Source organism: Artemia franciscana, unplaced genomic scaffold (genome assembly GCF_032884065.1).
Source record: "Artemia franciscana unplaced genomic scaffold, ASM3288406v1 Scaffold_838, whole genome shotgun sequence".
In the NCBI taxonomy this organism is placed as follows: Eukaryota; Metazoa; Arthropoda; class Branchiopoda; order Anostraca; family Artemiidae; genus Artemia; species Artemia franciscana.
Genome location: NW_027068367.1, coordinates 33,282 through 54,410, shown reverse-complemented (window position 1 = coordinate 54,410; position 21,129 = coordinate 33,282). Strand labels below are relative to the sequence as shown.

The window sequence follows — 21,129 nt, the reverse complement described above, 5'->3', positions numbered from 1 at the left end:
TTATGTTTTTAACTAAAACCTTTGAAAGAATAAACTTTAAGTATGAAAAATATCAGCTTATCTAATTCGGATATCAAGCGATCTAGTTCATCTCTAACTCGGCAATTGGCTTTGCTTCGACTATCTGTCTCACTTATCTGGGTCTGGGGAGCTTTGTTATGTTGTTGAAACCCTTCAGTTTTGTGTAATGCCGTTGATAACTTCATTAGTTTTTTAATTTAATAAATTATTTCCACATGAAGTTAAATAAGCTTTGCTACTAAGGAGAAGAAGCTGGTTCCTTCTTGCCTAGGATGTTTAATAGCATAAATGGAGCTGGTGTGGTTATTTGAGTTGCAGTTATGGTACCGCATAAATAAATGGATAAATTGTCAACGTTGGCCTCTATTCTAGAATCGATCGGCTTCCCTGAAAAATACTGCCCACTCTTCAAAGGTCAACACCATGGTATAGAAAGCTGTGTTCAAGTCAGCAGCCGTCGCTGCCCATTCTTCCGAATCACGACAGGAGTACATCAAGGATATGCGGTAGCTCCATAGCTCTTCAATGGCATCATAGACCGCGTTCGGCCTCCCTGAGAAATACTGCAGACTCTTCAAAGGTCGACACCATGGTACAGAAAGCTGTGTTCAAGTCAACAACCGGCGCAGCCCATTCTTCCGAATCAAGACAGGAGTACATCAAGGATATGCGGTAGCTCCATAGCTCTTCAATGGCATCATAGACCGCGTTCGGCCTCCCTGAGAAATACTGCAGACTCTTCAAAGGTCGACACCATGGTACAGAAAGCTGTGTTCAAGTCAACAGCCGTCACAGTCCATTCTTCCGAATCACGACAGGAGTACGTCAAGGATATGCGGCTCCATAGCTCTTCGGTGACATCATAGACCGCGTTATGATAAAAAACGGCTTCACGTCTCAGCTGTGGGCTCAAGTCTGGATATTTTGTCATCTCAGATGCTGATTTTGCTGACCATTTGGCCATCCTAGTGGACTCCATGGATCAGTTGTTGGGAGAACTTTGAATCTTTTGAGAAGAGGTCACAAGTGTAGGACTAAAGATAAACTAGGATAAAACGAAAATTGTGGCCATAGACCCGTCTTCTCCTACTGTCAATTCTCCAGTTAGCCTAGACAGAACAACTAGCATTGAAGTTGTCCAAAGCAGGTGTGCAAAAAGTTTCCAAGCTGCTAATAGCAGAACTCCTAAAGCTGCTCACATTTTAGCAGCAAAACTTGTGTTTTGACAGCTTTGCTTTGAACAAAAAGTGATTTTATATTCAAAATTTGCAGAAAAGTAACAAATATAACTTAGTATAGCTTGCAGTTAGAAAAGTCAATAGTTTTTTGAATCACAATTAACTATATAATAAGCCATAACAACATAACTAGCCATAAATATCACTCCATAATTTTATATGTACCTCTTTATCAAAAGTACTGTATCATATTTACTCTAATGCTGCTAGTGGAATATATTATTAAGAATCTGAAGTATAATATATATAGCTTACTGCTGTTACTTTATGGATGGAGTTGTACACCCCAAGGCTATAGGTATTATAAAAAATAATGCATACCCAACTGCATTCTTGATACTCATTGATCGCCATACTATAACTATAAAATTACAATTTGATTTTCTGGGGGGAATAATATTGATTGGCAGCCCGGTAGTCACATGCATCATGAAGCTGGGATATTAGTTTCGCCCTAATCTAATCCCCAAAATAAGCAGATAATTTTGGCTACATTGTAATATGGCTGTTTTATGCTACTAATCTTCCACGTTCCAAGTTTCCCATTACCTGCTTTAACTGTATTTACACATTGCCCTTTTAAGGTTTCTTCAACTGACAAATAAACAGTTTTGAGAGAACTTAACTATTTTGCGAGATTTTGACAAATATTCACTTTCAGTTGAAGAGAAGTGGAATAAGTAAAAACTTGTCCTCAAGGACAAAGGATAACAATGACTTAAAAATAAATTTTTAAATAGCGACATTGAAACTCAATGAGCTTTTACTTTAAACAAGTTTTAAAAAGCAGCAGCGTCAGAAGAGATACATCTCTTCTGGCCGAAGAGAGAAGAGATACATACATCCCGTGAGAAGATGCCACACAGCATTGTTGGACTTCTATGCTACCCCACGTTTTGCACGGTGGAGCGAAACTTGTGCTTAGACAGCTTTTCTTTGGAGTAAAAACTATTTTTATTGGTAAAAATGGTATTTTCAGACAAAATCTGCCAACAAATTTGAAAACTACCTAGCAGCATTGCTAGGCTACTATGTTACTTCACTTTTTTTACGGCGAAGTACAACTTGTGTTTTGACACATTTTCTTTGAGCAACAAGTATTTTTATACGTAAAAACAGTATTTTAAGACAAAATCTTTCAAGAAATTTGAAAACTGCCATATAGCATTGCTACTATGCTACTCCACTTTTCACACGGCGGAGCATAACTTTTATTTTGACAGTTTTTCTTTGAGCAAAAAGTATTTTTACGTGTAAAAATCGTATTTTCAGAAAAAATCTGCCAACAAATTTGAAAACTGTCAAGCAACATTGCTACTTTCTACCCCACTTTTTGCATGGTGGGTCCAAAGGCTCGCCTACCTGGGCTCTACAATTCTTCAGACGTCGCGATTCTCGCCGGGCTGCTAGCAAGGATATTCAAAGTGTCTTCTGCCATGGGCATGCTGAACAGTCACCTTTGCCGAAAGCTGAATATCAGTCCTTCCACTAAACTGCGGATTTCCAACGCCCTTGTCGGTCCTGTAATGCTTTACGAAGCTGAGACATGGTATGCTTCAGCTGCAACCCTAAAGGTTACCGATGTATTTCAGTCGAAGAGCCTGAAAAGGATCGAAGGTATAAGGTGGTTTGATTCCTTGAGTAATGAGAAGCTCCTGCGGCTCACCAAGCAGTCTCGGCTTTCTACTGAAACAGCTGAATGTACTTTACGGCGATTTGGACACCTACTGCGAATGTCCCTGTACTTACCCTCAAAGACCATCTTTGACTTTGAACTTATGAAAGCCGGTAGGAAGCGACCTCGTGGCTGATCAAAGAAACAATGGTCCGACAGCCTTTCCGAGTTCCTGGCAATGGCAAATATCAGACCGAGCAAAGTGCAGACGCTCGCACTGGACCAAAGCGGATAGAGGAGGCAGACGCCAGTCTCTACGTCAAGCAGCGCCCGGCAGGAGATCTAAGTCAAGTTGAGTCCTCTTATTTTATTGTAAGCAAAAGAAAATTTGTCCATTGGAATATAGTAAGCAATAAATGGTAATTAACTAGGACACTTCACGAAAAGAAAAGTTATTCCAAATTATCGTCTATTAATGTGCTATATCTAAAAACGGTCTAGAAAGGTATAGAGGCTTTTGCTTGTGTCTTTATTTGTTTAAGCTGCGTGATAGTGCAAATAGGACTAATTTGGTAAGTTATATTGTAATTTTGGTTTCAAATGGTTAGATTGTCAAAGTTAAGTCCTTTTATGTTCTGTTAAATATAGTACACATTAGCTAAAAATTAACCAGAACAACTAAAAGAAGTAAAAAAAAAATTTAATTTGAGAATAGTTTCAAAAGGTTATGCAGGCTTTTTCACGGGAATAATTAATGATGAACCTTTGTGATATCATAGTTAGACTAGTTCACGGTTTTAATTTAATTACTTTTGTGTGTTGTGACTAGAAACCTAGGAACAATATCTATAAATTTCAAGAGACTCATGATGAAATCTATGTATCAGCCTATTCTTTGCGATCAGACGCTTCAAAATAGCTAAGAGGCAACCCAAATCAAATGTTTCTATCAACTTTTATCGCAAAGAAATGAAATTTTTTCTCTAAGACAGACAAGAAGCTTCAGTAAACTTCTGTTCTTTACAAAGACAATAACGGGCTCAACCCTATGGAATTTGACGACGTGTTGACTTTTTTTATGAGGCGACTTTAAATCTGGCTCATGAAGTGAAATATGGCTCTTCTCAAAACCTAATTTGAGAGCTATAAACCTAACTTAAGAACTATACCTAGCTTAACCTAATTTAGAACTAACTTAAGAACTATAAGTTAAGAGCTTGAAACCCGGATCATGAAGTAAAATTTGCCGCTTCTCGGAACCTAACGTAAGAACTATAAACTTAACTTAAAAACTATTCATAACTAAACCTAACTAAGAACTGAACATAACTCAAAGGCTATAAACTCAAGGTCTTAAGAGCTTTAAATCCGGCTCATGAAGTGAAATCTGGATTTTCTCAGCACCTAATTTAAGAGCTATACTTCATATTCTAGCTGTCGGAACGTTCTTTGGACATAATACTTAGCTCTATGCTAAGAGGAAAATGAAAAAAAAACGTCTAATTTTCAAAAATCCTATAAAGTTTGACTAGATTTATTGCTAGAATGTTTTTTTTTCAAGTGATATTTACAAAAAAAGCAATTTCTTTGTGCTATGGAAAAGCACAACTTCCTCTCATGTGGAAGAACTGTGAACCTCGTTCTTCCAAAATTAGAATCTCAATCGTCAAAATAAAATGTACTCTGTATAACAATTTTTCTAATATGACAATAACATAGTTGAAATTCTATTGTTTTGACGTGAAATTTTTACTGTAACAATGTAACAACAGAAAGGGTTTGAAAAACAACAGAATATTCTTATAATGACGGTTAACAAAGCAGCAAGCAGCTGGATATTAGGGTCACTTCAAACGCCGTCTTTAAGCTGTAAATTATAACACAAAAACAACAGAACACAGTTGTCAGAACACAAAAACAAGCTGGCAAAGAAAAAAATTGAGGAAAAAAGCCTGTATTATATCGAAATCAGATTAAGTAAAACTGACTTGAAATAAAAATGAAGGGCTTCGTCAATATCTTAGAAGCTCCGCGAATCCAAACGTGGGAAACAGAGATTCCTGGCCTAATAAATAAATATTCAGACCCTTTTTTACGATACTTCCAGTTTATGGACAAAGAAAAACTGAGAATTACTAATACTACTTTTACTGATATATTGTTGTAACCCCAGGCCATCCATAGCCAATGGAGCTTCACGTGCTCTTGCTCCATTCTACTCTATTCAAAGCTTTACTTTTTGCCCTTTTTGATAAGTTCCTACCTCTTCAAAATATTTTTTTTATATCTACCCACCCCATTTAAATATTGGTTTCATTTTGTTTGGCCCCAGCTTGTTTACCAAAAACTGCGATTTTTGGCAAGCCATCATTAGTAAGAAATCACCTAACTACTTTACACTTCCTTGAATCAGAGCTGTGGAAAGGGAGATAGAACTGTTTTCATATAATTTGTTCTTTGATATATGATCATTCAAACTAGTACCTAAAAGTTTTCTTATGTAATCCCTCTAGAAAATATATAGCCTACATCTCAAAGCATCCACATTTCAGAGCCATAATTGACTGCTCTCATTACCATATCCTACATTACATTCCAGGCTTAACAAAAAGTAACTAAAAGTTAAAAAAAATTAATTTTATTCTAGCTGGGGCTATCGGAGTAGCTGGAACGACAGAAAAGTAACTTCAAACTTGCTTTTTTTAGTAACTTACTAAAGATGAGCATCTTAAGGGAAGTAACTGAGTATGATTATCACCATTGGTGCTACTAAAAGTTTAAAACGTTTTGACAGTATTATTAGACTTCATTATAGAGAAAGGATAATAAATTCATTGAAACTTATGAAGATTACGTCCTTACAAACGTAGTAAGCCTGTAGTTACTTCACTACCGTTGCTGGTGGATTTTAAGTAATTCCTGTATTTAGAGTAAAGTCACTACAGTTTGCAAACTGAATGCGTTGCAAAATGTATCTTTCTATTCCACCAAACTTCTTTCAAATACTAGCTAATTAATCTTCCAATTGTTTATAGGTTATACTAAAAAACCAAAGAATATATACTGCGTGACTAAATGAAGAAAATAGTCATTTCCCTAACTACGCAATTATCTGTAGGATGACATTTTGCTTTGATTTGGCGTTATTTTGTTTGCCAGAATTGTAGCAGGGTCATTCTTAAATTGTTTTTCCATAAAAATTACTTTATTAAAAGTCATAATTACTTGAACTTTTAAGTTAATAGTTTAAAGTAAAGTTGATATCTTTATATATTTTTTTTTTATTTTGTTAATTGACTCAAACTTTGAACTGAACTAAAGTTTTGTCTATTAATTAATTGTTTTTAAAGATCATGTGGCGTGGGAAACCAAAACGTAGCTAGTTTCACTTGTGGTGTTTTGTCGTTTATTTTTATGTTGGTTCCGGTAAATGGTTTTATGCTCCATACTCTTACTCTTTTTATTTATTTATTTTAGTACATCCTCAAGAGCTCCACTTTTGTTGTGCTACTATATAAAAATAATTATTTTCAATACAATTGTTCTGCCACTACTACTGCTACAACCACAATATCAATGCTAAAATATTCTGGTTTTATAATAAATCTTCGCAGAACATATATAACCTTGTTTTCTATTTGATTCTTGAGTCTGCACTGCTATAGCTTCTACCAATATAATTGAAATACCAAGTTTTGTTGTATATTGTAGTGGTTTGTTGTTTATTTTTATGTAGGGTTCAGGAAATGGTCTCATGCTCCATACTCTTTTTCTCTTTTTTTTTTTTTTTTTTTTATTTTAGCACATCCTCGCAAGCTCCGCTTTTGTTGTGCTGGTATATAAAAATGATTATTTTCAATAAAATTGTTCACTACTGCTGCTACTACTACTGCAAGGAATCCTAGTTGCTCCACTAAAAGCGTATTTTTGCAACCAATGTGCTACACTTGCTGCTAACGATCTTCTACTAGCTCATAGAAATAGAATGTAGTAGCAGTAGTAGTAGTAGACATGTTTAATATCAAAAACTTGGCAGCTATCGCCGATTGGCGTTTCTTTACAACATATTAAAAATCAAACTGCATTTGTAAATATAAATCAAACTATAAACATTAACTCTTATTGTACATATCGACGAAAACCGGGACGAAAGAATTACCATATCGGTTTGTTCTTGCTTTAATGGGAACTAACTTATCTTGCTTTTTCGTTCTTGATGGTAGAGGTTGATCAGGTAGAATGTCACAGTGCTGAGATCTAGAAAGCAAATAACTATTAAATTGAACATTAAATTATTTATAAAATTAAATCAAAATTAAATTAATAACTCACAAAAATATAGTACCAGCAATTTGCCCAGACATATTAATCGTGTGGTAAATTTCAAAATGGAACTTTCAAACATATAGCCATTATTTTAAAATACAAAACAAGCAAAGTATAGTACGAATTTACAAAACAAAAGCTGTCTACAATTGTTCTTTCAAAGAAGGTATTTGTATATTTTCTTTCCATTTGTCGACTTTTTTATTGTCGTCCTAAAAATACTATCACAATTTTTTCAAATAGTATGTTGAATATTAGAAAAGTTGACCTATTGTTGGAGAATTGTTGTAACAATTATATATTGGCTTGTAGAAGCCTCGCTGCTGGGAAAGTTGTGAAAAATAACTCTTCGTTAAAAAAGCAGAAACGTATCAAAATTTTGAAAGGCGGAATTAGTTTAGAATTGAATTTATAGTGAAATTATTTTCAAAAACTAAACATAGGCTATACTTCCCTTACTCTTTTTTCTTCATTCCCCCTTTCCATTCACGCAATCTATTATAACAAAAATTGTCGACCGTTTGTTTCAGATAATTAGCACCAGTGAAATATTTTAACGAAACTTAACTGATTATGCAAAACTGAAAGTATTCGAACCGAAAGTACTCGGTTTTGCAGAAAGTTAAACCATATTTTAGTTTTCTGTCGACCAAACATATTATTATACAGAAAACCCCTATGGGTGGGGGAATTAGATCGAATTTCATTTTGAAATTGAATTTATATTAGATTGAAATTCAGTGGTATACTCTTTGTGAATCCAGTTCTTACGAGTATAATCTTATTAGGGAATATTTTAGAAAACCACACAAGATGCCGCTAGTATATTTCCTCATAACGTTTTGAAAAATGTACAATACTAAGGAGTAGCGTTTTTTCCCATCATTTTAAGTCATGCATGCGCAATTAATAGGCTGGCCTTTTCAGTGAAAAGGTGACGTATTTTTGGCAGATTATTTGAAGTTTCTAAAACATCAGCATCAAACGATGACAACTTGCTTTGCCTAGTCACCAATTAGCAGATTAAGTGAGATGCCATGTAGCTGCATAAATCTTATGCTAATATATTCCGACATACGGAGAAAGCTTCGCAAAAATGCTCAATTTGAGTGTTAATCTAGAAAGTAAACCTAGTTTGAAAGCTGACGTAAAATACACTTCTGTCGAATAAACAGGGATGTTTCAACTTAGAAAACACTGTGTCTGCCCAGTCTTTTAGAAAGTTTTCCAATGTCAAAATAGCGTACCGTAGTATCTGTAGCTCAAATTATTTTGATGATGTTGATGAAAAATAATGTGGACATTTTAAGTTACGGAATTGGTCTCTAGCAAAATTCGCTATCTTTAACCATACAATTTTAGTAGCGTTTATTTTCAACATTTAGGGGTATATTCATCATACGCTATTTTGACTTTATTTGCAACGCTGCCTCAGCCATTTCAGTTCTTTCAATTTAACCTCGGAGATTAAAAGAACGTTACTGTTATTGCTGGTATTTTCCCTGAAAATAAAAGATTCCAGACTTTTGTCATTTTGTGAATTAAAATAAGCATTAAAAACGGGTCTTTTTCTGTTTGTAGATTCAAAAATAAAAAAATTTGAATTTCTCCTTTACGAATAGGCATTCGTAAGTGTATGTTTCCTTACATCCCCCATGCCCCCTAATCTATTGGCCACTTCATGGATACGTAGACAGATAATATTTTAGTTTTCTGTGGTTGTCAAAAAATAAAATTTATTGATTTTTGTCAACATTGCTTTTGAATAATCAATTCTCCAATCCGCGGAAAAAGCTACTTTCCCGAGTTTCGCTTGTCACTCGCTTGAAAACAAAATTTGGAAATAAGGGAGGATATGGAATTCTGGAAAGATTTTAATAAATTGAAAAACTGATACCATCACTGACGGAGCAATGTTACCCAGCAGAAATAAACATTTTGAAAGAAGAGCTTATCTTTAGCTTTTTTGCACTTTTGGTGTCATTTCAACTTAAAAGAAAATGAATTCTGGGTCTAATGGGTAACTTTAACACTGTCAGTGGTGCTATTAGCTTTTGATTTTAATAAAATTAACATTAAAGCGTTATACCCCTATTTAAAATTTTCCAGGAGGAAGTAGATTTATTTTATATTATTCTTGTTACTTAGTAGAACTAGATAAAAAGAAATCGAAAATATGGTAAATGTAGCCTAATCTGTGATGCCAGGTTTTAAAGTTACAACAGTTTCTAAATCATAAACAGATAATTTTACATGTTTAATCCAAAACAAAAGGTGCAGAGCAGAAACCAACAGAGCAGAACATATTCAAATGTGTTAGGCTGTAGGTAACTTAATTTTATTTCATAAAACATATTCAGTTTAATTTCTTAGTGTTCAGATCTAGTATCAAATTTTCTAAAGTATGTATCCTTTTAATTCTAAACTATTTTCGTTGATGTTAAACTACTTGAGCTTAATTTAATATACACATTGTGCGCCAGTAAAAAAATACAAAATTATAGAATATACCTATTTCAGCCATTAAAATATACCATTTTTTGCAAAATCAGTTTCGAATCTTCGCTTCAACATAAATCAAAACTTGTGACACCCCAAAAATTAAATAAATTGAATCATAGTATATCAAGTTCTATATAGTCACCTTGAAGCGTTTGCTGAAAATTTATTTTATGGTGTTTGTTGCATTTCATAGAAACTAAAGTAGTCTCCTTTGTCAGAGTCCTATATCTTTTTGGCGGATACCGTACATATAGGGCCCATTTTTATGAGGATGGGAGTTGAAGTGACGTTCATCTTCTACCTTCATGAAAACCATGATCTGTTCAATAAACAAGGGGATTTCTCCATCCGATTCTAATCAAGTTTCAAGGCAGAGATGAATTTTAGCTCTTCATCATGTTCAACAACAGATTCATGATAGGCTTATTTTAGTTGAACAATTGTAGCGCAGGAGCATAGGCTTACGTGGTATGATATTTACCCAGTTCTCGCCCTCATGAAAATGGCCCCAAAATGTATATTTTAAAGTGCCTTTTACAAAAAAAAAATATGTATAGCTGAAACATAAAAATTGTCAAGTATCATCTATTTATTTAAATGTTACAAAAATCTAGATGCCAGTTATTACACACAAAATTTGAAAACACATTAGCGAGGCTTTTTCGAGATAATTTAAATAAGTCACTGCAATCTAAGTTGTGAAGTTAACTGAGATATTAAGCATTAAATAAATACCCATATTTCATATATTGATTGTGGAAAGATGTTTCGAAAAGCCAAACTATCTAGGAATCTTTTGGCAATGAAGGTATGACTTTTTTGGTCAAGTTTCTAAATTAGACTAGGGTAAAACTCCTAATAGATAAACCGTATCTGACGAAATGCTGTTGCATATGAACTCTTCTTTGAAAAGTGCCATAATAGCAAGTGATGGTGCAAGATTTGACCTGAAATAAGCCTATTAGGTTTGGACAAGATAGGTCCATCCAGTCCTCACACAACTAATCACCATTTTAGTACTTATATTAGTATCATGTGTAAATGTATGACCATTCAACTTCATAAGGAGACATGTTTAGAAAAAAATTCTTACTTCATAATAGCCTATGCAAGATAATCCTATTTAACATATTTTCCAGTTGGAGAACCTTTATTTTCGCTTCTGTACTTTTTTTCCAGTTCTTTTTTAAGAAAATCATAATTTTTCACAATAGCTTTTCTTTCAATTTTGAAAATTTGGCTAAACACAATTAATGCCATTGCTAAAAAAAAAAACTTTGGTAAAATTCTAGTTAATTGACTTCTTTCTATCTTGGAAAGGATTTAGGTTAGGAAAATGAAACTTTCAGGGATGGGTCTACAGGCTAAAGTATGTCCCAGGAAGGTATTTTGAAGTACCCAACTCCACTCCTTCTCCCTCTAGAGAGCCCTGAAATTTGCCTACATGACAGGGTTATGCCTATTGAAATTTTGACAAAACAACATTTTACTTGAATTTTCAGTTGCTAGTTGCTTTTTCTCTGCCTTTAGCTCTGAAAATACAATTCCTGTTATTTGAGTAGAATTTTGAGTCATATCAATGCTTTTTTTTCAAAATTTAGGAAATGTATTTGAATATCTTTAAAACCTTATAAAATGGCATTGAGCAAAGTTATGAAGCTGAAAACAATTTTGTTGTACTTCATTTAAGCAGAAGATCTATTTTTTTAAGGTTTCACTTTTCATAACAGACATATTTTTAAAAGTCATTAAAGGTCAGGGCCCTCTAGAGGGAGAAGGAGCATAGATAGGTACTTCAAAATACCTTCCCAGGACATACTTTAGCCTGTAGATCCATCCTTGAAAGTTTCATTTTCCTAACCTAAACTCTTTCTGAGATAGCAAAAAAAAATTAACTAGAATTTTACCAAAACTTCTAGAAACTTTGTGTGGCAAGGGTTCTGTGATCTATAAAAAGTTTTGTAGGATGGCATAAAATGCTTATCAAAGGCATGGCTTTTTGCAAAAATTTCATTACAGAAAAAAGAAGTGAAGATAAAGGTTCTCCTTCTGGGAAATATGTTAACTAGAGTTATTTTGTATATCATGAAATAAGAAATGTTTTCTTAACATGTCTCCTTATGAGGTGGAATGGTCATATATTTACACCCAGTATAGGTCTAGATTAGAAGTCATTAAGAAGGAAACATATTAAGAAAGAATTCTTACTTCATAATATGCAGAATAACAGTAGCTAATACATATTTTATGCTCTCTGCTACTACTCCCCCCTTAATATACAAATATATAGCCAAAATTAGATGTTTTTCATCCATTTTTCTAATTTATCTGTCTTGTTTCAACTGATGTACCTATAAATTGAATCAATTGACAAAACAAGAAACAGAAAAACAAGAGTGATATGTTGCAGAATGCATTGGAAATACATAGTCTAGGCTAGACTATATTTGCACTTGAGGGGGTGGAATAGGCATCAAAGTATAGTAGAGTTGCAATCAAAATGTGTTAGCTAAGATTATTCTGGATAGTATAAGTTTAGAATTGTTTTCTTAACATGTTTCCTTTTCAACAGCCTGAGATCACTGCGAACCTTTATTATAAATATTGTACAGCTTCACCATTAGATTGATTTAAATTTTCGGAAAAATAAAGTGATTAATTTAAATGTCTTGTCAGTAAATAATGTTGAATATTTTAAATATAATTTTAGTCAACAGTGGATTATAATCTCTGACAAACATAAAGCTTGCATCTTATCTTAGAAAATGCAGTCTAATCTGTGATGCCAGGTTTTAAAGTTACAACAGTTTCTAAATCATAAACAGACAATCTTACACATTTAATCCAAAACAAAAGGTGCAAAGCAGAACAATTTTATTCAAATGTGTTAGGCTGTAGGGTAACTTTTTTTTAAATGTAAATGATAAACAACAGGTTTTCCATGATTTTTGTCCCCAACTATCTAAACATGTATAGAGAATGTCCAAGAGTAGGAGCCTGTTGTCAATATTTAGGAAATGTATGTTTTAGTCAAGATGTTTGTCTAAGATTAGGCACTGTCCAATGCCAGGGGTCTTTCCCAATATCCATTCATTGCTTGAATTGTAGCACATCTGTTTGTTTATAGGGATTTGCAACCTGGTGAATTACATCATGTCTTAGTGAGATAAAGAGAACAATCAGGCAAATAAACTATTTAATAGTAATAATTCAAAGATGTGGATAAAATGAAAGAAACATGAAAATTTATTTAATCAGAAACAGGTTGTTTGGTAAACTTGCTTATGTTTACCATCTTAAAAGGAACAATGGTAATAAAATTAGGTAAAATTCCAGTTTAGTTTTTTTCTCGTTATTGTGTTAAGTGCTTAAGTGAATGAAACTTTAATGAATGAATCAAGAGTCTAAACCATAGCTTGGGAAGACTCTATAAAAATTCAGTGCCCTTTGGAGAAAGAAGAGGTAGAGTTAGGTGTTTCAAAATGCCTTCCCAGTGGACCATTAATTCTCTGAATCATTTCTGAGTGTTATTTGCCTAGCTTAATCATTCTCCCCAATAGTAACCAGCCCCTAAACTAGAATTTTACCATAAAAGAGACACCACTGGTATCCTCAGGGAAGGAGGGAGGGGAGTACTGTCAGTAAACTAACATTAAAGTATTGTCATTAAAAACAGGTACAAATGCTTAGTATCACTAGAATTACCTGGGAATGAATTGGCATTCAAATAAGCTTTTCAGGCCAAATCCTTCTAATTTCAATATCCTACTGCTTTAGCAACTAGGAAAAGCTGTTAGAAGCCAAAAGGATCCTTTTTGGATTCCAGATGGTGTTTTTCAGGAGAAGAAGCCCAAATTTGATGTTAAAATCAACCAAAAACATGGACCATTAATCAATCTTTTTTTTTTCAAAAAATATCACTGTGATGTTACTCCAGCATTGGTCAAAATCAAAGCTCCGAGGACAAGCTTGTCAATGTATACATAGCTGCGTTTTCTATCACAACAGAGAAAAATCCTCTGAATAATCTTCAAAGTAAATAAAATAAATTGATCCATCTACTTTTTATTACAGTTCATGAAACGATCCAAAGATGAAACAGAAAGACAACTTGATGATGCTGAGCGGAAAGAACTGTACAAGCAGGAAATAACTGAAGAGATGATAAAGAATGGGTATGTACTTTTTTTATTGATTAAATAAAAAATATAAAAAGTAAAGTAGCCAAAGACTTTCACTATTGAAAACCCCACTGGAAGGATATCATGAAAAGAGAAATCACCAATGCAACAGCAAAAACACATAAAAAAAAGACAGAAGGAGAAAAGGAAGACTGTTTTCCTAAATTAGGGATTAATATAGACCAGCACTTGAATGAGGCCTTAACCATACTCATCCATACAATCACATAGGTCATGATTATAGAATCAAATTCATACAATAAAGAAACAAACACAGGAGACCACAAAAACCTTAATAAGTGGTAAGGTTTCTCAACATGGTTTGATAAATGACATAACAAGTGAAAATAAAAAGAAACAGGAATTCAAAACCCATGAATATGGAAACAAAAAAAGGTCAATGTTTAGACTAGATTTTAAGCTGGGGATGAGCTGTTTCAGAAGACCTATGAAACGTCTGGATAGTGACTGACAACAACATCACCAATAAATGATGGTATGATTATAAAAGCAAATTTATACAATAAAGAAACAAACACAGGATACCACAAAATCTTAATAAGTGGCAAGGTCTATCAACATGGTTTGATAAATGACATAATAAGTGAAAATAAACAGAAACAGGAATGCAAAACCCATGAATATGGATACAAAAAAAGGTCAATGTTTTGACTAGATTTTAAGCTGGGGATGAGCTGTTTCAGAAGACCTATGAAACGTCTGGATAGTGACTGACAACAACATCACCAATAAATGATGGTATGATTATAAAAGCAAATTTATACAATAAAGAAACAAACACAGGAGACCACAAAAATCTTAATAAGTGGCAAGGTTTATCAACATGGTTTGATAAATGACATAACAAGTGAAAATAAACAGAAACAGGAATGCAAAACTCATGAATATGGATACAAAAAAAGGTCAATGTTTTGACTAGATTTTAAGCTGGGGATGAGCTGTTTCAGAAGACATATGAAACGTCTGGATAGTGACTGACAACAACATCACCAATAAATGATAGTATGATTATAATTCAAATTTATACAATAAAGAAACAAACACAGGAGACCACAAAAATCTTAATAAGTGGCAAGTTTTATCAACATGGTTTGATAAATGACATAACAAGTGAAAATAAACAGAAACAGCAATGCAAAACCCATGAATATGGATACAAAAAAAGTCAATGTTTTGACTAGATTTTCAGCTGGAGATGAGCTGTTTCAGAAGACATATGAAACGTCTGGATAGTGACTGACAACAACATCACCAATAAATGATAGTATGATTATAATTCAAATTTATACAATAAAGAAATAAACACAGGAGACCACAAAAATCTTAATAAGTGGCAAGATTTATCAACATGGTTTGATAAATGACATAACAAGTGAAAATAAACAGAAACAGGAATGCAAAACCCATGAATATGGATACAAAAAAAAGTCAATGTTTTTACTAGATTTTCAGCTGGGGATGAGCTGTTTCAGAAGACATATGAAACGTCTGGATAGTTACTGACAACAACATCACCAATAAATGATGGTATGATTATAAAAACAAATTTATACAATAAAGAAACAAACACAGGAGACCACAAAAACCTTAATAAGTGGCAAGGTTTATCAACATGGTTTGATAAATGACATAACAAGTGAAAATAAACAGAAACAGGAATGCAAAACCCATGAATATGGATACAAAAAAAGGTCAATGTTTTGACTAGATTTTAAGCTGGGGATGAGCTGTTTCAGAAGACATATGAAACGTCTGGATAGTGACTGACAACAACATCACCAATAAATGATGGTATGATTATAAAAGCAAATTTATACAATAAAGAAACAAACACAGGAGACCACAAAAATCTTAATAAGTGGCAAGGTTTATCAACATGGTTTGATAAATGACATAACAAGTGAAAATAAACAGAAACAGGAATGCAAAACCCATGAATATGGATACAAAAAAAATGTCAATGTTTTGACTAGATTTTAAGCTGGGGATGAGCTATTTCAGAAGACATATGAAACGTCTGGATAGTGACTGACAACAACATCACCAATAAATGATGGTATGATTATAAAAACAACTTTATACAATAAAGAAACAAACACGGGAGACCGCAAAAACCTTAATAAGTGGCAAGGTTTATCAACATGGTTTGATAAATGACATAACAAGTGAAAATAAAAGAAACAGGAATGCAAAACCCATGAATATGGAAACTAAAAAAGGTCAATGTTTTGACTAGATTTTAAGCTGGGGTTGAGCTGTTTCAGAAGACATATGAAGCGTCAGGATAGTGACTGGCAACAACATAGCATCGACAAACAGAAAATTATGGTTGGCTGAGGTTGTTTCACTGTTGTGAAACAAAGTGAAATTTTTTTAAGATATCAATAGATGCTTATATATCTTATAGTCAATGTGCCAAGGCAGGTAAGGACTCAGGATAGCTCTATAAGTATTTGAAATCTTACCCAAGGAGTAGAAACGCTTTAGGGAAATAGTTTCCTCACTCTGAGCCTGGCAATCAAATAATATATGCTGAATTGTTTCATCTGTTGAGAAGCAGACACGGCGTAAAGGGAAATTAATTCAGTTGGTAATATAGCACAGTATGTAGTCTAGTATGAAATGGGGGTAAAATTAGTTGAATAAAAAGCCATCATTTATCTTTATGTTTAGAATGTATCACTTGTATTTGTAATGTTGATGTTAACATGGTGCACAACAAAGCTATTTGTTGTGCAAGATGGTGGCGTCTTGTTTTTGCAGAAAATAAATAAGTCAAACTACAATCATGCTGATTTTAAAAATTAGCATTTAATCATTTGGGACCAATGCCTAAATAATCCCTAAGCAATTATTAGCAAAAAAGATATAGCATATCTATGCAAGTGAAGCTTGGGATAAAGAGGGAGCCTGCGCAAAGGCTTTCTGTCATTAAATTCTTTGACTGATTATGATTTTAATAAGGTGTAGTGTGTCTATCCTTTGTGAAGTACTTAATGTGCTTTGATTTCAGGGATCTGTTATGCTAGCTTCCTGTTTACAATAAACAGGCTCTGAGATCTATTTTTTGTGAAACCAAAGATGGTGGTTTTAATTATTGATTGCTGAAACCCTCTGATTTTAGGTTTCAGATTTGTAAGCTTGTTTTATCTAAGTTATTATTACTAATCAAAAGAGGTAGAACATGTCCATAAAGGAGAAGTTATAGTTTGGGGAATCTCAGAGGGAATCCTAGACTCAAAGCTGTAACTATAGACCCCCCACGAATATAGAATGAGAATTGCCAACTGGTTTCAAGTAGGTGCAATCTGGGCCTCAAATTTATGATTGATCACCTCCAAAATCCTTAAGTTCCAGTTTTGCAAAATCTGAGCACTATAATTTGTAAAATATAAACCCAATCTGTTCTCATTATGAGTTTGGAAGTTGTAATATTAGCCTCAGGTTTGTAATTAACGAGCTCGGAAGGCCTCAACCAAAATTAATTAAAAACAAATATCATTTATTAGAAGAAAAAATTGCAATATTAGCCTTAGAACGGTAATCAACAAGCTCAGATCTTCTTATAAACTAGTTTTTGTGGCAATCAAACATTGTTTGTGAAAGATGTACTTTTTATGTTTTTATCTGAGACAATCAGGTTTCTGGGGATCAATTCAGAATCATTAAAGACTATTACATAAATAACACCTGAAATGCTTTGAACCGAAATAAGGACAGTTTGTCTGTATATGCAGCGTTAGGGTGGGGAGGGGGTGTCTGGAGGGAGAAACAGGCCAAGGACTCTACTTAGGAAAATCCCTTCGTGGTTTTGATTTCAGCAAGGTTTAACCTATCCACCATTAAGGGAGTATGGACTTGACATGTTCTCAGCATCAAAGGCCATTTGCAGAATAGGTAGGCCTGCTGATGTGTTTTGATTTTGGGAAATCATACTTTATTCTTAATGCTCAATATTTAGTTATTGAAACATTCCATATGTTGCATGTCAAAAGAGGTACAACATGCTTATTTTTGCGAATTTGAGGGTGGCTGAGTTGATCCACCCATGGTTCTCATTTTGAGCCCTTCAGTTATAAACATCAAAAATCCTTGTATAATAATGGTTTCTATAAGGTTGAACATTTCCATGCAAATGTGTCAATTAATCTGGTGCTTTATATAGGTTATTTACAACGTTTAGAACCCTTGCTCATGGATCTATACATATCATGTCACCCCAGAGACACATCTATTTAGTATCTCAACAATTCTGATTAAAATTACAAGCTTGAAATTTTGTCCGATTCCAATGGAGATTTTCCTAGGGAAAATGGTGTGTTAAAGAGGTGCTCTCCTTGATAAATCCGACCCTTAAATTTGAGATTATGGTTTCTGGTAGAAGGAATATTGTACAAAACAACACTTTCCTAGATTTGGTGCATATAAATATTGAATATCCTAACAGAGAAATTCTAAATGTTCTCTTTTTTTTCAGAATGAGAGTAACAATAGAGCCCAGTTACAAAATTGTTGAAGATTTAGTATTTGGTCGTATGTCTTTTGGTGGGATGAACCCCGAGGTTGAAAAAATAATGAAGAAGGCAAATGGTGAACCAGTTGAGACTGAGATAGAAGCAAATATTTCCAACAGTGAAATGGCTGCAACTTATGGCTCCCTTGTGGCAAAAATCGGTAAACGTTTCAACAAAGGCAACAGAACTGCAGTTGAAGCTGAGAAAAAATTCAGACCAATGAGACCGGGGTTCAAGAAAAACAAGGAAGGAGGAGGAGCAGGAAAGGACCCATTGCATAGGAGATACAATAGTAACGAAGGATATATCCATAAGAAAAAGCATGGCAACAAACTAAAGCAAAGATTTAATAAGAAACAGCAAAAAGGAAATCATGGTTTCACTGGTGTTCTTGGAACCTAACACACATCCCTTTTTATATTATTGTTATTATGTAAATAAAACTTGAAAAATAGAATTCAAATGCGCTTTTTCGTATTTTGGCCCCCTCTCTATAAAAAATATTATAGGCTCTCCCTCTTAAAGGTAAGGCATGTAAGCATACCTGGGGTCGATGATGGTGACAGTTGTAGTGTCATTAATTAAAATGACAATGAAAGGATAAAATAGCCAAAGAGACTTTGATTGGATTGACTGAACCTGGAAAATGAAATGATATTTCAAACGCTATGATGCCTGTCACTTATGGCTAAATTTCAGAAACAGTTGATAAGTCTGTAGTAAACTCAAAGATTATGTGTAGCTTATAAGAGTGGGAACTAGTGCCAGTGTCGACGAAAACCGCCAACGCTATCTAGTTTATGCTGACACTTGACATTTTTCCCAGTGTACTAATAAGAATAACTAACTAATTAGCGCAATTAATAAAATTAGGGTATAAAAACCTAATAAAATTAGGGTTATCAGTAATAAATGTCTGATCTCAGTTCCTCACCGAAAACGATTACAAAACTTGAAAAAATGTCAAGAGTCGCCAAACACTAGATGGCGTTGATAGTTTTTTTCGATAGTAGCACCAGTTTCCACTCTTACAAGTTACTTAATTCTCTTTGGGTAAACTGTTAAGTTGATAAAATAAAGATAGCAAAGCTTCTGCGGAAGCAATGGAAAAAATCAGAGCTATAATATTGACATTTGGAAGAAAAAATGGTGTTTTTTACCTTCCTGGAAGTCATGACATTGGTAGACTCGAGGATGACAATTTGAGAGAAACTGTCATGGAGCAATTGAATATTCAACTAAGAAGTCTACAATGCAGAAGACGGATTGAACAATTTAGGGAAAATAGGTTGTGAAATAGTAGATGGTCTCTTAGCCTGGAAAGTTAGAAACGCCACTAGGAATATTAGTGAAAATGCTCTAAGTTTAGTAGAAAAGAGGAGGTGCTTGTACAAGAAATATTTGAGTGATAGATCATATGAAGAAAAGAGGAATGTAGGGAAAGTAGAAAAAGCATTAAAATCTAAACTAAGGAGGTGTGAAATGGAGACCATGAATAAAATGGCTGAAGATCTAGAAGATACAACCAGACAGCATAATTGGAAGCATACCTGTATTGTATTGTATTGTCATGCTAAAAAGGTGAGAGGTACCTGTCCTAGCTAGAGATAAGAACAGGCTGCTATTAGTGATGAGGAAAAAATTGAGGGACATGGCTAGAACATTTTTAAGATGCGCTAATTCATGGTAAAGTCAAAGGAAATCCTATAAAAAATACAAAGTTTTTTTTAGACACTTTGGAAGTAAAAGAAGATTTATTTTGCAGGAAAGAATTAGAGGCAATACTCAAAGAATTAAAAACAATAAAACCGTAGGTATTGATAGTGCGGTAAATGAACTTCTGAAATATTGAGCTTGTGAAGTCAGAGATAAATTGCTTGATATTACGAATATGATTTATGAAAAAGAAGTACCTGGCAATTTTTAGGAAAACTTTAATTATACCCTTTAAAAAGAAGGTGATAAAAGTGAGTGTGATAAGTATCGAGGCGTTAGTGTGGTCTCTGTTGGAAGCAAATTACTTGATATGATAATGCTCGTAGGCTTACAGGTGCCATAGATAAAGTTTTGAGAGAAGAGGTAGTGTTTTCATATTTAGAGATTTATCCCCTTTTGTAGGATTTCTAGGAATTACACGGGACTTTTTTTTTTAAAAGAGGTATGGGATTATCCACGGTTAATTGATATATCTAGAGACTTTTCGTGTTCAAAACTGAGATACTGGGGATTTTGAAACTCAAATAAAGGATTCCTGTTTGAACGTTTTATACATAACACTGAAGAATACAAAGTTCAAATGAAGTTCTCTTTAGAATTTTGTGCTCCCATCTCAGCATGAGCTATCTCAGCTAAGCAAGGAAGGGCTCTAAAGGAGTTCAAAGAATTTTCCAACTCCGCAACATACTCTCACCGAAGCAACCATAATGGCTTTCATAAGAAGGTTGCTTGGAAAGACTGCTTGAAGGCAGCCTTGAAGCTGTATTTCACGAATATGATTTTTGATGATCAGACTCATGACTATGAAAAGCTCTTGAAACGCTTCAGAACCCTGATGGACAACCCATTTCATATACGGAGTAATTTCTGTTCATTTTAAGTTTTAATGTTGCTCCTTACTTTCAGTTAAAAAAAACTAATTTTTTTTTAATTTAATTTCTGAACGTTTTTGAATTAATGCATGTTTGATTTTGGCTCTCCGCACATAAAATATT

General features: G+C 33.8%; 1 protein-coding gene across 1 annotated transcript; it reads left to right on the top strand.

Annotated features, from left to right (window-relative positions):
* The first annotated feature begins 10,339 nt into the window (after positions 1 to 10,339).
* LOC136043690 (M-phase phosphoprotein 6-like) lies at positions 10,340 to 18,875 on the top strand. Its single transcript, XM_065728583.1, has 3 exons — positions 10,340 to 10,510; positions 13,777 to 13,877; positions 18,382 to 18,875. The coding sequence occupies exons 1-3, from the start codon at positions 10,466 to 10,468 to the stop codon at positions 18,818 to 18,820; spliced, it is 585 nt and encodes a 194-aa protein (XP_065584655.1). The 5' UTR covers positions 10,340 to 10,465; the 3' UTR covers positions 18,821 to 18,875.
* The last annotated feature ends 2,254 nt before the right edge of the window (positions 18,876 to 21,129 follow it).

What these genes read in the sequence shown, in the direction of transcription:
- LOC136043690 (XM_065728583.1), top strand. Translation starts at nt 10,466, where the DNA reads ATGTTTCGAAAAGCCAAACTATCTAGGAATCTTTTGGCAATGAAG. An exon ending in GGAATCTTTTGGCAATGAAG is followed by an intron (nt 10,511 to 13,776) that starts GTATGACTTTTT and finishes TTTTTATTACAG; the next exon opens with TTCATGAAACGATCCAAAGA. An exon ending in GAAGAGATGATAAAGAATGG is followed by an intron (nt 13,878 to 18,381) that starts GTATGTACTTTT and finishes CTTTTTTTTCAG; the next exon opens with AATGAGAGTAACAATAGAGC.